The sequence below is a fragment of the Gambusia affinis genome, linkage group LG06 (assembly GCF_019740435.1).
Source record: "Gambusia affinis linkage group LG06, SWU_Gaff_1.0, whole genome shotgun sequence".
In the NCBI taxonomy this organism is placed as follows: Eukaryota; Metazoa; Chordata; class Actinopteri; order Cyprinodontiformes; family Poeciliidae; genus Gambusia; species Gambusia affinis.
In genome coordinates, this window is record NC_057873.1 from 4,934,843 (window position 1) to 4,951,297 (window position 16,455).

General features: G+C 36.4%; 2 protein-coding genes across 3 annotated transcripts; both read right to left on the bottom strand.

Annotated features, from left to right (window-relative positions):
* Window positions 1–1,421: 1,421 nt before the first annotated feature.
* On the bottom strand, window positions 1,422–8,477 carry clns1a (chloride channel, nucleotide-sensitive, 1A). Of its 2 annotated transcripts, XM_044119349.1 has the most exons (8): window positions 8,031–8,477; window positions 7,173–7,309; window positions 6,936–7,073; window positions 6,208–6,318; window positions 5,195–5,200; window positions 4,011–4,184; window positions 2,875–2,941; window positions 1,422–1,790 (listed from the first exon to the last, which is right to left on the bottom strand). In XM_044119349.1, coding segments are annotated over exons 1-8 (753 nt in total). In that variant the 5' UTR covers window positions 8,150–8,477; the 3' UTR covers window positions 1,422–1,789. The 2 variants fall into 2 exon arrangements, with proteins under 2 accessions (XP_043975284.1, XP_043975285.1); XM_044119350.1 differs by lacking the exon at window positions 1,422–1,790 and having other exon boundaries at window positions 2,874–2,941.
* Window positions 8,478–8,984: 507 nt separating this feature from the next.
* Window positions 8,985–16,311, bottom strand: LOC122832570 (solute carrier family 35 member F2-like). The gene is given in 8 exon segments (XM_044119453.1): window positions 8,985–9,358; window positions 10,047–10,201; window positions 11,607–11,619; window positions 11,691–11,902; window positions 12,885–13,044; window positions 13,907–14,034; window positions 15,125–15,300; window positions 16,202–16,311. Coding segments are annotated over 8 exon segments (1,251 nt in total). The 3' UTR covers window positions 8,985–9,061.
* Window positions 16,312–16,455: the final 144 nt, after the last annotated feature.

Here is a 16,455-nt window from a genome sequence, read left to right on the forward strand (position 1 = left end):
CCGCTTTGAAGCATATGAGAGGGCTATTTGTCGCCTCACATAGTCCCGCTTCATATCTCTACCTCACTAGTATTAACAGCGATGAGATAAAAAAGTGTGTGCCAAGGTCTGAAATTTTTCAGAAATACATGGAAGTGAATCAGTGAGATCTGTCTGCTACCCTGGCGCATGACTTTGCTCTGAAGCACCTGGAGAGAAAACTGTAAGCGCTAGATAATTTTTGAAAACATTTGACCGGAGCAGGCACGCGTATCAATGTCATGACCAAGTTTGATACCAATCATGCAATATTTGTGAGCGTGAGGGCGAGTTAAAAAATGATTTGGGGTCAAAATGTCGCTCTGACTCTCACTCTAGCGGAGCGGCCTTCACACTCTGATTTTTCCAAAAATCAAAAACTTTGGGTCGCTTAGAAAGAAGTTGTGGACAAACCATAATACATATTGACGTGCTGTCTTCACTTTAAAAGAGATCACGGACGTATCTACAAAATGAAGTTTGAATGGCGTTTCTACTTAAGGTTATGACGACACAGAAAATCCTCAAAAATGGGGTATTTTCAGGATTTACTGGTTTCCTCGTCCCCTTGACGACGAGACTTGCACCTGGTGAGCTCGTTAGTGATTTTGGGGTCGTTTTTTGCTTTTTACGTTGCCATGGTAACTCCAAAGCCCACCAAAAGTAATAGCACACCACCCGGGATCGAGCCGCACGTTTTGATACCACATTTGTGGGTGGGCTCGCAGCGGTACGAGCCGCATTCCGGTTGACGGAAGAAGAAGTTAAGAATAATAATAATAAAGAGACATTCTATTGGGTGTAGAACAATAGGTGCCTGCCATGCAATGCATGGAGGCAGTGACTGACTTGCTTCGCAAGTCAGTCACTGCTCTCCTTATGCATTGCTATGGGCAGGCCCCAATTATTGATATCCACAGATATGCACTTTATAAAACATACTTGGTAAAGTTTTTGTTTTTTGCAGTTCTAAGTGTATATTAAGCTCAGTATTAATGCAGCTGTTCTGTGAACATCTCAGGTTTGTTTAAGAACATTTTCAGATGCTTGAAGGAGCCACATTCATCGGTTTAAATGTCCAGCCATCATATCACTCAGGGAGGAGACGGGTTCTGGTCCAAAAGGTGTCGTTATCTACAGTGAAACTGTTCTGTATTGACATTGGCTAACACAGCGAGGAAGAATCCAAAACACACATTAAAAGGCAGATTGGAGTTTGCAAATGTCCACAGGGACAAACATGTTCATAATCACCACCCTTACATTTGGAGAAAAAACTGGGACGGTTGTACCATCCAGCAATGTATGGAAGTGGCAGCATCATGTTGTGGGAATATTTTTAATTTCACCCTTAAACTAGTCTGATTAAGCAAAACCTCAGACAACAAATCAAACTCAGAACAAAAGATACAAAATTATTTTATTGATTATTTCTTACAAAGACACCTAGGGAGGAAAACAAAATCTAGTAAATTAACTTTTAGGTACAAAACAAAATGTTTTCATAGAGTCAACAGGATGTGAGTATTTTCTCCAACAGTTCAACAGTAGCTCCCTGCATCACAGCAGCTTGATGATCTAACCATAAAAATGCATCAACATGCTACAAACTGAGCTTCAACACGAGACATGAGATGATGCAAGACGGACCACTAAGAACAGAAAGCTCCTGAAACAGGAAGAGGGTTTGGGCCAGAGCAGAACCAACGGAAATAAGTGCTGCCGTCTTCGTCTCTGATCCCGGTGGTGCTTCGTTTGGACACGACTTCGTCCTGCAGGGAGAGTCGAACATGTGCATGACAAGGCCTGCAGCAGCGTTTGTTGTATTTAGATTTTGTCGCTGCCTTTTCCTAACATTTGATTTTCTTATTTAGGAATGCAAGATCAAATCTTCTCTGTGCTAAATTTATAAATTATTAATGAGGGAGCCTTTAGATTCCTCCAGTCTGAAGTCATTTCAGTACAGGAAGCAAGATAAAATAGAAACAAGACCTGAAACAAACAATTAGTCTGACGATTAATCGGTTATTCTGACAAGTAACTGATTATTCTGACAATCAGTTAGTCTGACGATTAATCGATTGTTCTGACGATTAATCTGGAGGTTTGATGATTGATTAAAAAATTGCCACATTTTGCAGATTTTTCTTTTATCACTTAAGCCTTTTCTATAGAATATTAGAAACACTTTTAAATATGCAGATAAAAACTAATGTAATTCCTTTTTTAAATAGGAAATTAAAAGTGCAATAACATAGTATTCCCTTAATGAAAACTAATTAATAATTGGATGCAAAAGATGCTTAATTTGAGATTTTTTTTTTTTACTACAGAATTTGAACCATCACCACTAAAGTGATGCCACTTGAGGAGTTCTGGGTAGAAAACATTTTCAGACAAAGAAGGGTTTCATCCTAAATGCAAAATGTATTTATTTGCACAGGTTTAGCTTAATATCAGCCCTGACTATGTTGTTCTTCCAGCAAAAGGCCTTTTTTTAGGGTCTGTATACTCCAGTTCACGATTAATCGGTTACTAAATTATTTGATGATTATTTCAATAACAAATTAATCACCAATTATTTGATTAATCATTTCAGCTCCAGAAGAAGCTGAATCGGTTTAAACCCTGATGTTTCTTAGAATCCACAGGAATGTGACTCCATCGCAGCAGTTAAAATGTAGTTTGTTGTTTAAGCCTTCAAAAGAAATCAACTGTGGAAAACAATTACCATTAAGACAAGATCCTATGCATACATTTATAAATATCCAAGTAAATAAGAAAAGTTTGTCAAATATGAAAAACATTTAAAAATACACATTTATTCTAAATAAATAAAACAAGAATTGTTCTTACTAGTGCTCAACATCTGCATCCTCAAACTGACCGGCCTCCATCGCTGCAGCATCCACCTCCATCCCGTCTGCAACAACAAAACAAATATTTTTGATGCACCGTGTCTCCTAGACAGCATTCACTCCCTCTATGCACTCTGGTAAGAGACTACTGGCACCAATTGGCTGGATCTCTATTGAATTAACTCACTTTAAACACTTTAAAATGAGTGAGTATTTCTGCACTTATTTTTGCTTATTAAAAAAAAAACAGTTTTCACTTTCATATTATTATTTTTTTATTAAAGTCAAATTCTGTTGATTGTGATTTAATTGTAAAAGCAATAAAAACACAAAACGTTCCTGGGAGTGGATCCTTTTTATAGCCACTGTCTTGTGTTTCTTTCTCCAAATAAAATTTAAATTTTAAGTTTATTTGAGAAGAATCGTGAATTGAGACTCAGTCTAATAATTTTAACAAAATAAATTACATCATGTTGGAAAAGGCATTTTGTCAGAACTATTTAAATAAACTTAAAACAAATATTGCAAATAGAGCAGCTTTCAGGACGGATTCTCATTATTCTGTTGAAAATTTGAGTTACAACGTCATTTATTTTCCCTTTGGGATCAATTAAGTATGTTTTAATTTGAATTAACCAATTTAGCCTCTCAGTTTGCATCATAATTTTTTTAATAAATAAGGATTTGATTCCTGAGAAAAGGCTTGGATGCTCTTCATAGTTCATTTCTCTTGTCACAAATTTAAACTCTGTTTTCTACCCCTTTGTTTTTCTTTTTCGTGTTTCTATTCCACTTGGATATTTAAATTTTTCATGTTGTGTTTAATATTTTGGACACAGCTAACTGGAAAAACATTTTTTGTGTCGATTTATCTTCTTGATGTAGTTTCACTAAGTTCAGTAACTGCCCTCTTCCTGCAAGTATTTGTGTTAGAAATTAACATGAAATTTTTTTCTCTATTAGCAGAAGCAAACAATGTGCAAATACGAATACCAGTGGCTTTCATTCAGTTGATAAGTAAAATAAGTTTAACTTTTTTGATTGATTTGTATATTTAAGCAACAGGTTGTGATGGGTTTTAAAAAAACAGGAGAGAATAAAAAAAAAAAAAAACAGCACCAGCTCGACTCAAACCTTCAAACTCGGCTTTTGTTTCTTCGGTTCTGACTCCGGCCATGTGGTACTGCTGGCTGACAGACTGGGCCAGCATCCCCTCCAGCCTCTCCAGCGTGGCCTGGCCCTCCTGCGTGAGCGCCGACAAACCCTCGTCACACGTGTAGAAGGTTGGGACGTCGGCATGGCCGTGCTCTGAGTGCACGAACAAACATGGAGAATCAATCTATCCTGAATCAGGAGTTGTTTCAGCAGGTTTTGGATTTTTATAGAGACACATTGATTTTAGCCTCTAAGAACTTTAATATGTGCATTTGAAACACTTTTCTTCTTGAATTATTCACTTCAGGACCAGAGACGACGTCACACTGTGCGAGAGAGCAGTCGGTGTAATGAAGGGTTTATAAAATGAGTGCAGTTTACATTTTTAGCTTTATTTAATTGCTGGGTTTCAGACACGTGACCCGGATGATGCAAGAAATTCAGATGGAGGTCCAGTTCAAAACACAGCAAAACTGATCACAAGTAGCTAATGCCCTAAAGAAGGATGGAACAGAGGAGGCATCAAAAAAAAACCAACACATATTTAGGACAGTGGTTCCCAAAGTGTGGGGCGGGCCCCCTAGAGGGGGCGCAGTGCCATTGCAGGGGGGGTGGATGAATGAAAAAAAAAAAAAAACAGTTGCACAAAAATGTTTCACTGTAAAGACGGTTTGTAGTTTAGTTTGTTGCAACCTGAAGTGTGAAATTAACTTCAGTGGAGTTTGAAAACAAAATGTGTGTTTAGGTTGAACGATGTGTGTCCCCAGTTGATTTTTTTTTCTTTTTTGAGGGGGATTTTATTGTAATCCATTAGGGGCCCCAGAAAATCTTTGGGAACCACTGATTTAGGATATGATCCGAATTATCTCTGTAAAAAAGGTTTCCCTTGTAATCTTGAGGATTTACCTGGTGTAAAGGATTTAACTAACTATCTGGAGCCGCAGAGTTCATATTATATGACGAGCCAGATGAAAGGTTTCAAAATCCTGGACAATATTTAGTTTCCAGTCATTCGGGGTTTTATGGTGCTTTACTACAGCATCTAGTGTCTCTGCAGGTTTGGACGTTTTTCTGTAACCTTGTAAACTGATCTTAAGACCGTTATTGCAACATTTAAAAATTTTAACGTTCTGTTATTGTGTGATAAACTTTACACATCTTACCTGCCTCTGCAAAAAAACCCCGGTCCATGGAAAGATGGAAAACAAAAAGAAATGAAGGAGAGTTAGTGTTATTTATGTAATTCAGGGATAATTATGATGAGCTACTGAGCAAAACAGCAGTTCAAGAATCACTTTGAAAGAAAAATACAGCAATATTAGAATACTATAGTCAAAAACACTAACTATCTAAACATATTGTTTCAATAAATTTGACATTTTTGAAGAAAAACATGTTAACAATTCCAGCTTGGTAAAAAATACTAAAAAAATATTTACAAGTTAAAGACACAAATGAAGGAAATTAAGCTTTTAATTCCTGCTTTAAAGGACCCAGACTTTAGTGGAATATTTTCTTTTATGGCTATTACATTTTACATTGTTTAAAATGGAGGGTCACAACAGTAATATTCACTTTCATTTTTGAAATTTAGAAATATTAAACAAAAACAGAGGAACAGGTGAGGTAATGAATTGAACCCATGTGGGAATCTTGCTGCATCAAAGCAAATTGTACACAGTTTTCCCTTGGTCAATTTAATTCCAGCAGCCGAGACACTAACCTCTGAATTAGGAGGCTTCAATATGAAAATATGGGCAGATGTAAATATTGCTGTTATTACTGTTAACAGTGACAGAATGAATTTTAAAGACCTCCAGAAATGCACTTTAAAAGGGGATCTATTACACAAAATTCAAGTTTTGTGCGTTTTTATACTTCCGTTTGGATCGCTGCTGTTTTCTGCAGCCTAAGCGCTTAAAAGAAAAAGAAAAAACAATGCTAATGTTTTTAATCAGTTTCACCTTGGGGATCATCAAAGTATATTCTATTCTATTTTGGTGTCTGGAAAATGAGCCATTTCAAAATCTTTCGGAATGTTGAGTCACATTGCGCCGTTACCTAGCAAGGCATGATAGGTCACCTTTAATTATTACAAGAAAGTCTGGAAGCTTGGAAGTAAAACATTAAAATCACAGGTCAGTTTTGTGCTGTGTCGTAGATTTTTTTCCCTCACCCGCTTCTTCCACGTCGTACTCCTCTCCCTCAAAGTCATTATCAGAGTCTTCGTCATCTGGGTCGGGATGAAGGGCTTGGCATTCACACATGGCTGAGAACATGGACTCCACTGCTTGGAAAAGATCATACTATCAAACCTCATGCATCACTGAGGCAGCAATATTCCACTACTGTCACTTACTTCAAACAAAAAACTGTTTTGTTTAAAACAAGAAAAAAAAACCCTGAATAAATAAATATTGGATCTGACAATAGAAAATACAGCAGATAGAATATCTAATATATAGAATATTCACTGAACTCTGATCCAGAACCACACAGCATTCTGGGAGATGTACACAGAGCAAAGACCTTAACCGCTCAACCGCTAACAGCTAAAGCTCAAGCTTAGTTCACATGGCACAATTTTTCCTTTCCTACAATCTTAGAACTTTGGTTACCTAGCAACTCACTAATTCTTTGATTACCTAGCAACTCACTAATTCTTTGGTTACCTAGCAACAACCTGTTGAGTATCTTGCACAGCAGCAGATAAAGGTTTCGCAACCATGCCTCATAACTGTTTAAAGATAAAAAGCAACAGCGTGGGGAGAAAACTGTATAGAACAAGAAAGCTCATGCCATCAGTATGGCAGTATATCAGATACTTAAAGCAAAAAAACAAAACAACTAATCAATAATTATCAATATAGGCTGGAAGTCAGTTCCCACAGTGTGGTCACTCACATGACGTCTTGTCGGTCGGCACAAACCGAATCTCTGTGATCGTCCCTTCATCATCGTCATCATCCCCGTCGCTGCTGCTGCCGCCGTCATCGGCTTCATCACCAGCTCCTTTCTCAGCCATTTCCGCCTCATTCTCATCTGTGAACATCAAACCAGTGACTCCAGACATTTTCTCAGAAGGTGACAGAAACATTCACTGTTATAAAAACAGGTATTTCAAACAAACTTCCCCCTTACCGCTGAGATTTCCGTTCACCATGACGTACAGGTGTTCCTGGGGGTAAGCGCTCACGTCCCTGGAGATGGCATGGAGACCGATGGAGGGATACTCCAAAGAGAAACCCAACCCTGATCCATCAAACCACGACAAGCGTCTGACAGAAACAAAAATACACAAAGTGTGGGTTTGTGCAAAACTCCTAAATCAAGTCTATTTGAATTGCACATTTCAGCAACAAGGCACTTCGAAGTGCGTTATTTTCATCATAACACAAAAATTCAAAGTCACAAAAGACACAGTAAACAACTGAAGCATTTATTTTTGTCAAGTGCAATCGCTACACATCCTGATACTTTAATATATGTTTGTACACTTTTCAAGCATTTTCAAGATAAGTTCTCAAACTTTTCCAGCACCACACTTTGGAGATGAATACAATACAAGCCACAAAAGACCATTTCAATTCACTTAATGCTGGACAATAAATCAATAAGTATATATATCGCGATAAACATGTAACCAGTTTCAACAGAAAATAAAAGCTTTAAATATTGTATTCTATGTGTAATGAATCTCTAGAAAATGACGATTTCTTTTCTGAGATTACTGACAAGACGTATAGCACTTTTACGCAATATCCTAACGTTTTCAGATGTAACCGTTTTATCCAACAGCGTGTGGTATGATGTAACAGAAACAAAATAAACAAAAGTAATCATGCAATTAAAACCAAGTATGACGATCCCTGCAATATATTATACTACATATTCATCTACTTTGTTTGTATATATTTACCCATTTTCTGCAATAAATATGTTATTAAAACCCCAACCTGCTGTCCACAGATGAAAACAAACGCCATGTGTTTCACTTACGTTTCGGCGACGTACAGCGTGCCGCAGCCCAGCCTCTGCCCGTCCAGCACCGCCGTGGTGTCGGCTTGCTCGTGCCGCACTCCCTCGGTGGGAGGGGGGATGTTTTTCAAGACAACCATTATCCGTGTATCAGTAAAATCGTCCTCAACGTTGAATCCGGACCAAACAAGTAGCTGTATGACCTACTTCGTGTCACAAATCTGGCTAATTTATCCCGAGATAACTTTTCAGTAAATGCGTGACGGCGGGCAACGGGAGGAGAATAAACCGTAGCCGCACTCTGCTTTTTTTCCTCCCGGATAAACTGAGCCAGAATAAGTCGTTTGTAGAACTATCACAGGAACCGATAAATAGGAAAGTTGTGCTGTTAGTTAGCTAACTGCTGTCCCTGTTGCTTGGCTGCGTCGGCCTACGTCGAGCTGAAATAACGCGGCTTGTTCCATTCGTGACGTAAGATACGCTAAAAAGAAATCACGTGTCGCACGCTAGCCCGACGGTTGGAGGCAGAGACGTTCGTACGTTACTTCAAAATTCACGTAGATGTTTCTACGTAGTTAGGCAGTTAAATTTTTAATGAGTTTCAGGCGCCCTCCAGCGGTGATAGTGCGCAAACTACAAAGATTCAAAAATGCCTGCAATTATTTTTTTTTTAATTTACCTACATAATATGAATAAATAAAGTATTTGCTATATGTGCAATTGTGGTACTTACATAAAATATGTAGAAAATATATCTATAATTATTAAAGGGTGTCTATAATTTCTACAACAAATGTGCTACAGTTCACAAAGAAGTACCAAAATGCATATTTAGTTTCTTATTTTTAATTACATTTAAATTACATTTAATTGAAGTGAAAATGCAATTTCTTAATGACTTAAGATAATCACATCATAAAAAATACATAATAAAATATTACACAGGCATGTCATTTTAAACTGAAATGTGTTTTAAAAAATTAATCTGACATATTTTAATTTTAATTTGAAAACTCAATAAATAAATGTTTAAAAACACTCTCTTGAGCTGTTCACATTTTCGTGCTCTGTTCAACAGTACGATGTGCATCAGTTTCCTCTCTAAAGCTTAGTGATGAATCCGTTTTATCCGCTCGCCGCTCTTCATCCTCCTCCTCTACCTCAGCGGGGATCCTTCCTGGATCTTCATCTCCATTGGAGTCATCCTCAGTCGCTCCAGGATTCTCATAGCAGCCTTCCTCGCAGATTGAGGAAGAGGAAGAAGAGATGGCAGTGGGTGTCGGCACAGCATTGAAGACGATGAAGCCGATGAGAATGACCACAAGAGAGACCAGGTAGAGTCCAGAGAACTGAGCAAAGAGTTGATATTTTTACAGATGCAGAGGAAACAATGATGTAAAGAATAAAAAATGAAAAATAGAAATAGTGAAACAATGAAGGTAGAAGCAAAAATGACAAACATAGTTACATGCAGCAACAACCATAAAAAAACAAAGTGTATTCGGTCTTAATTATAGCGTTTCCCAATGATCTGGTCTTCCTCAGGTTATAAACATTTAAATCTAACATCCAGTGCACAAAAACTGTCGTTATTTATTGAACAAAGATAAAGTCAACCCTATAATTCAACGTCACATTTACAGTTGCATATTTCCTTGGGTCTGGAGTAGCTTTTCTAATAACTTCACGATATTTATGTTGAAATTTTTACAATATCTTACCATTTTATAAATTCCTTATTGTGTTTTTATATATTTTATGTTATATCTTTGTGTGAACCTGCTTGATTTATTGTTTATTTTGCTCTTAGTTCTAAGATTTGGTTCTTATTTTATTGCATCACATTTTGATTTCCTTAGATTTTGAGTTATCTTCTACTTTCTGTTTGTCTGTCTTACAAGCTCCCCCCAAAATAGTTTGTGATTCTAACAGATAAGGAGCTCTGTCTTTTAATTGCTCACAAAACAAAAACACAGCCTTCTTTTTCTCAAATTTTTTCTGATCAAATCAACCCTGAAAATGAAAAATGTTGCTCACGTTGTACTGGAAGAGGAAGATCCCGCAGAAGAGGCTGAAGAGGTCAGCAGTGAGCAGCGAGAGATTGACTGAGGTGGCACTGCTCAGCTTCATCACTATGGGCATGAAGCTGTACAGAGCATACATGCACAGAGCATATGCAGCAAGCAGAAGCCCTGGGAGGAGAGAAGAGCTAATGTAAATTCAGATAAAAACAGCAAAAACCTGAAAAAGTGACTTAGGCTGTAGCATGTGGTTATTATAAAACAAAAGGTTGGTGTGTGGGAAACATTTCTACAAAAACATTATTGATGTTTTTGTAATTTTTCAAAGAGGTGTTGACCAAATTTTTGCCAAACTTTAGCTTTTTTCCTTACATTAACTCCCAGTGCTGTTATTTTTTAAACAATTTCAGCCAAAATGCGAGGAAGATTTAAAAACCTGACATTTAAGAAATAGTGGAAACTGTTGACTTTAAAAGATTACATGAAAGTATCTTTAGGTCGAACAGTGGCTACTGCAGTTGAATTTTCCTATTGGTTACAACAGTACCAATAGGAAATGTCTATGTCACAGCCCAAAGGTCAGGTCTCCAAAATCAAAGAAAAACATTTGCTGTGTTTTTAAGTTGCTGGAGTGAAAGAGGTCTGGAAAGTTTCTAAATATAGCAACAAAGTTGTTAAGTTGATAACAATGCTTTCCAGCAGCAGAAAGCTTACAAAAACTGACCAAAATTACTTTTGAAGTTAAACTTTTTAAAGTTGTGGCTGCTTTAAAACATCAAACAAGAAAACAAGAAGTGAAAGGTACAATCTTTTATCTCATGGTCAGTTTCATTATTTTTTTTGAGTGACACATTTATTTTTATTTCTTTATTAGTTTGGTTTTAACTAATTCTGTTAGTTACCAATTATCAATACATCTCTAATACAACAACAAATTTGTGAAACTAAACAAATAGATTAAAGTCCGATGCCAGAGAAGTAAGTTAGTTATATTTAGAAACAGTCAAAAGATAATTCATTAACATTAATGTCGTCATGGCCACACTTGGCCGTGCTCCTCTGTGTATCTTGGCTCCGCCCTCTTTGGTCAAAGGTTTTACACATTTAACATTCAAAGTTATTCTGGGTAGAATAATGAATATGTTACGGCTACTCTGGCGTCTTAACAAGCCTCCAAATTTTACCCCAGAAGTAGCAGACATAGAGGAAGGTCTCTGGGAATATCACAATCCAAATGGCAACCTTGATGAGATGGCACAAGAAAAAAAGATATCAAAACTTTTAATCAAAAGATAATCTCCGAGAAGTTGAGCTCATAATAAGAACAAGATTTGACGGTAAAAGAAAACAGCTATTCCCTACCAGTAATCAAACCCTGCAGACTTTTAGCTGCTGCCAAAGGAGGAGATACAGGCCATTATAGAAGTAGGCTGAAACTACTAACAATGAGGAGGGTTCCACCAGCACACTGAGACTACAACCACAAACAACAATAAATCCACCACTCATCTGCAACATCAACAGACATCCAAGATCCATAGATACATCAGGGACAAAGCTCCAACAGACAACTTACCAACTTGCCAGCTCTCAGAACAATGGGGAACAGAACCTGAGGTGCCAGGATAACCCTGCACCGAGGGGGAAAAAGAGATCAAACAGCCAAAAAGTTAAATAAGATGTTAAATTAATTCATGTTGCTGATGACGGCTCACATCTGGGCGGTGCTAATGACGGTCCCAAACAGGCCAATCATCCCCAGGAACTCCACTCTGCTCAGGTTCTTTACTGTGTACTCCTGAGACACATTAGACACCGCATACAAAGCAGCACTGAGCAGAACCAAACCGTCTCCTAATAAGATGTTGGAGGCTGCAGAAAGAGAGGAAACAACTTTAAGAAGATCGGGATCAAGACAACTCTAATTTGGATTATTTAGCCTGTCATAAGAGAAAAAAATAGGAATTCATTGTTCAAAGTCACATTTTCTCCATGTTATTAATCTATAAATGTCAGAGTTTCAAATTAAATATTTAGCTAACTAAATATCTGATTGAGCTAAATACTTAGTTTGATGCTTAACAGTTAGCTTGCGAAATCTTTAGATTCAAACTTAGCTTATATAGCAAGCTAAGTAAATAATATGACTAAATATTTAGTTTGTTCACCAAATATTTGGTGTGAATCTATACATTTACCTTGGTAGCTAAGTATTTAGTTTGCAGTTGCATGTTTAATTTGCTAACTAAATAATTGTTTTGAAGCTACATATTTACCTTGCTGGCTAAAAAGTTGACTTTCTCATACACCAAATATTTGGTTTGAATCTATAAATTTAGCTTGGTAGGTAAATATGTAGCTTTTAAATTCAATATTTTGTTTGAAGCAACATATATATATATATATATATATATATATATATATATATATATATATATATATATATATATATATATATATATATATATATCTTGCTGTCTAAATAAATGGCTTCAGACTAAATATTTAGCTTGTTATCTAAATACTTAGTTTAGATACATTTTTAGCTTGGTAACTAAAAAATTGGTTTGAAGCTAAATATTTAGACTGCTGCTTAAATATTTAATTTGAAACTGCTACATTTTTAAATGAATGAATAATATGGTGAAAATATAACTTTTTTCTCTTATGAATGGCTAAATAACCCATATTGTTGCCGTCAATAAATTGACTTCACCATACAAAAACTTAAAATCTGAAACAACTCACCAAATATTTTGTATTTATGCAAAACTAAAAAAATGGAGTCCAAAACACTGAGTACAGTCACTACTCTTATCCAAAAACTGGGCTCAAACATCACAGGAGTTCTTACTGGAGCCCTGGTCTCTTCCAGCCAGCAGGTCAGCGCCCACCATGGCCCCGACTCCCAGCAGACAGAGGGAGACGGCCACGTAGTGGATCAGTCTGTACCGGGTCTTCAGGATCCACCAGGACAGAATCATTAGGACCGGGATAATAAAGCAGTCCAGCAACTGGGACACAGAACACAAGCAAACCAACTTAGGATGACAAACAATTAAATACAGACACAGTAGAAAGAAGGCACACCCTTTAGGAAATGATAAAAATGATTTTGTTGTTAAAAGTTATTTAAAGCTGCAGGATGTAACTTTTATAAAAAAAAAAAAAAAATCTTTGCATATTTGTTAAAACTGTCACCATATTGCGATAGTTTGTTATAAGACAGATAATTTATGAAAATGTCACTCTTCTTCACCTCCTCCCCGAGCTGCTATTACCAAAAAGCACCAATCTCTACTAAAAACAACCAATCAGAGCCAGGAGGAGGGGCTTAGCGCTGTCAATCTTTTCCATGTACTCGCTGCTAAATGTGCTAATGATGGAGACACAACTTACAGTTAAAGAAAAACCTTAGCCGCTGTTATTAGTGGCTACACTAGCATGTATGATAGGGTGTGCTAGCTGCAGCGTAACAGAGAACAATTCAAACTCAAAAATACTTTATTGATCAGAAGGGTTAATTAGATAATAATAGATCACATGGAGGGTTGATTGACAGCGCTAAGGCCCGCCTCCTGCCTCTGATTGGTTGTTTCTAATTAGCACTAGGAAAAGGCAGATTATCCATCTCATACCAAACTCTAACAACATAGAAACAGTTTACAGAAATTAGAAAAAACTGTTTTAAATCAGTTAAAGCAGACAAAGAATAACTGAAAAAGAAATTTGCCATGAGATTTAAAGAAGACAACAAGAAACAAAAAGACAAACTCTAAATAAAAGGAGAGCATTTTACTCAATAAAAATATTCATTTTTGTCAATATGAGATCAAACATTTCTTATTGAAGCTGCAAACCCCATGGTGTACTGACCTGGATGCTGGTGAGGGTGGTGTACTGATAGGCTTTGACCACGGTGTAGTTGGCCTCCACATCCACCAGACCCAGCAGTAAGTACCTCCACCATCTTCTCTTCAGGATCTGCAAGATATTTCCATCCCCTGCGTTTTAAAGGGGATCACCCCGGAGTTTCAGTATTGACATGTCTGTTTCTTCACCAAGCATGAGGACAGTTCATTAAAAATAAGTAGATCAGATGAAATGTGTGCAGCAATTCTGCAGATAATGACGCAAACAGGCTGTTTTGTAACTGAAAATCTGGTAAACTGAAGAACAAAAAGCATCCAGTTGCATAATTGTGAAAAAAAAAAGAGCAAAAGTCAAAACTTAGAAGGTGACAGCAGATGATTAGGGCCACTGAATTTAAAAAAAAAAACAAAATTTTTCACAGAATCAGAAATATTTAATTTGCTCATGCACAATCTGCCAAATCTAGTCTTAAAACTCAAATCTAGCAAATACATTTGTTACAGGGTTTAAACCCTATAACATGGAAGAAATAGTTATGTCATTATTTTTACATGTTATCAACATAACTGACATACACATAAGAATGTTTACTTGTTCATTTGGATTTTGACTGATTGACAGAATTAGAATTACCGTATGAGTTAAAGTCAAAATTCTGAGAAAAGAAAATCACAATTACGAGGAGAAAATCTGAATCCTGAGAAGAAAAATTTGGATTGGAAAAAAATTCTGATGAAAAAAAAATAAAAAATTCTGACCAAAAAAATCCTAAAATACTGAGATTAAAGTCAGAATTCTAATTTTGAGATTAAAGTCACAATTCTGAGGAAAAAAGCTTCAAGTTTGAGAAAAAAACCATCTGAACTTGTAGAAAAAAGTTACAATTTGTAGAAAAAAGTCAGAATTCTGAAATTAAGGTCAAAATTCAGAGAAAAGATGTAAGAATTCTGAGAAAAATGTCACCGTTCTGATTTTGAGATTATAGTCACAATTCTGAAATTAAAGTCAGAATTCTTACAAAAAAAATCTAAATTTTGAGTTTTTAGAAAAATAAAAAAATCTGTATTCTTTTTTTTTCCTTCCAGTGGCCCAAATCCTCGTCTGTAGGCGAATGTTTAAAATCTTGAAAAAGTCTGAAAGCGTGTTCGCCTGAATAAAATATGAAGCCGTTTGAGTTTTAGCAGACATGCTTTATTTAGACACCGTTAGCTGTGCTGCTACCTCTCCTGCAGATCATCATGCTGGTGTAGGTGGCGCACAGCAGCGTGTAGTTCAGGAAGCTCTGCAGCATCGGTGTGTTCAGGTGAAACTCTGTGGCCAGGTACTGAGAGGAGACCGCGGTACCACAGATGAGCCCGGCCAGACCCTGACCCATCGCCAGCGTTTTGAGGAGCTGCCTGAGAAAAATAAACATCACCGCCTGGTCAGAGATACTCACACCTTTACCAGATTCAATATGTGACTTAAACCTAGTGCTAGCTCCACTAGCAGATTATTAAAAAGATAATTTCACTGTAAAAACACAAAATATTACCAAGTAAATTTCTCTGTAAATATCTTATTATGCTTAAAATTGGAGAAACCTAATTTAATAGTAATAGCAATAATAGTAATAGTAACAGAAGTAGAAACCTAAATAATCAGTTCCTTAATGTTGATGAAAAAAAACAACTATTAGTTTCACTGGCAGATTATTTTACTGAAAACATGACATTTCTCACATGCTATAAATGAAACAATCTGCCAGTGAAACTGATAGATTTTGGCTCCTGTGTGACTTAATTTTGGAAAATACACAGAAAATAATGAATTCAGAACTGAAAAATAACAGTTAAGTAAACAATATATGAATTTCTCATCTGAAGAAAAAATCACAAACAGAATAAAGAAAAGAAATTAGCTTTTCAGTAAGATAGAGGAGCACATAAATCGGATTATTTCACTTATAACGTTGAAATAAAGCAAAATAATCTGCCAGTTCAACTAGAACTTTTAAGCTCTTATATTACTTACTTGTAAATTAGTCTTGTCTTATTTCTAGATGAAAATTGTTGTTATGAATTTGTGTTTTTGCAGTTTATTTTATTTATTTAAACTATTATTTTTTCCTTGATTGTTTTTAATTTTTAAAAGTGAAGGTCTTAAAAAAGAAAGGGAATGTTTTGAAGGGTTTTTTGTATGAATTTGGATTAAAAATAGCTTTTTCTACGTTGCTTTTTGCTGAAATAACCACAAACATCCTTACAGAGTTACTGTTATATCCTGAAATTAGTTTTTTTTTTTTTTTGGTTTACTTACCAAGTGAAAACCTCCTTTGGTTTGTACTTCCTGATCCTGACCAGGAATCCCCCCCGCTGGGCCTCGGAGCGCCCGTCCCGGCACTCTTCACCGGGTTGTTTAGCAGCCATGTTGTCTCACGGCGGCGGCTGAAACTCCTCACAGCTTCAGCTGCTACTGACTTTTAAAAAAATCTTTTCCTTTCTTTGTCCCGGAGCTGAATGATTAACTGTCTGAGCGGTCAAAGATCATTCCTTTACTTATCTGTGCTCCTA

What these genes read in the sequence shown, in the direction of transcription:
- clns1a (XM_044119349.1), bottom strand. Translation starts at nt 8,149, where the DNA reads ATGGTTGTCTTGAAAAACATCCCCCCTCCCACCGAGGGAGTGCGGCAC. An exon ending in ACGCTGTACGTCGCCGAAAC is followed by an intron (nt 7,310 to 8,030) that starts GTAAGTGAAACA and finishes TGTTTCTGTCAG; the next exon opens with ACGCTTGTCGTGGTTTGATG. An exon ending in GGTGAACGGAAATCTCAGCG is followed by an intron (nt 7,074 to 7,172) that starts GTAAGGGGGAAG and finishes TGATGTTCACAG; the next exon opens with ATGAGAATGAGGCGGAAATG.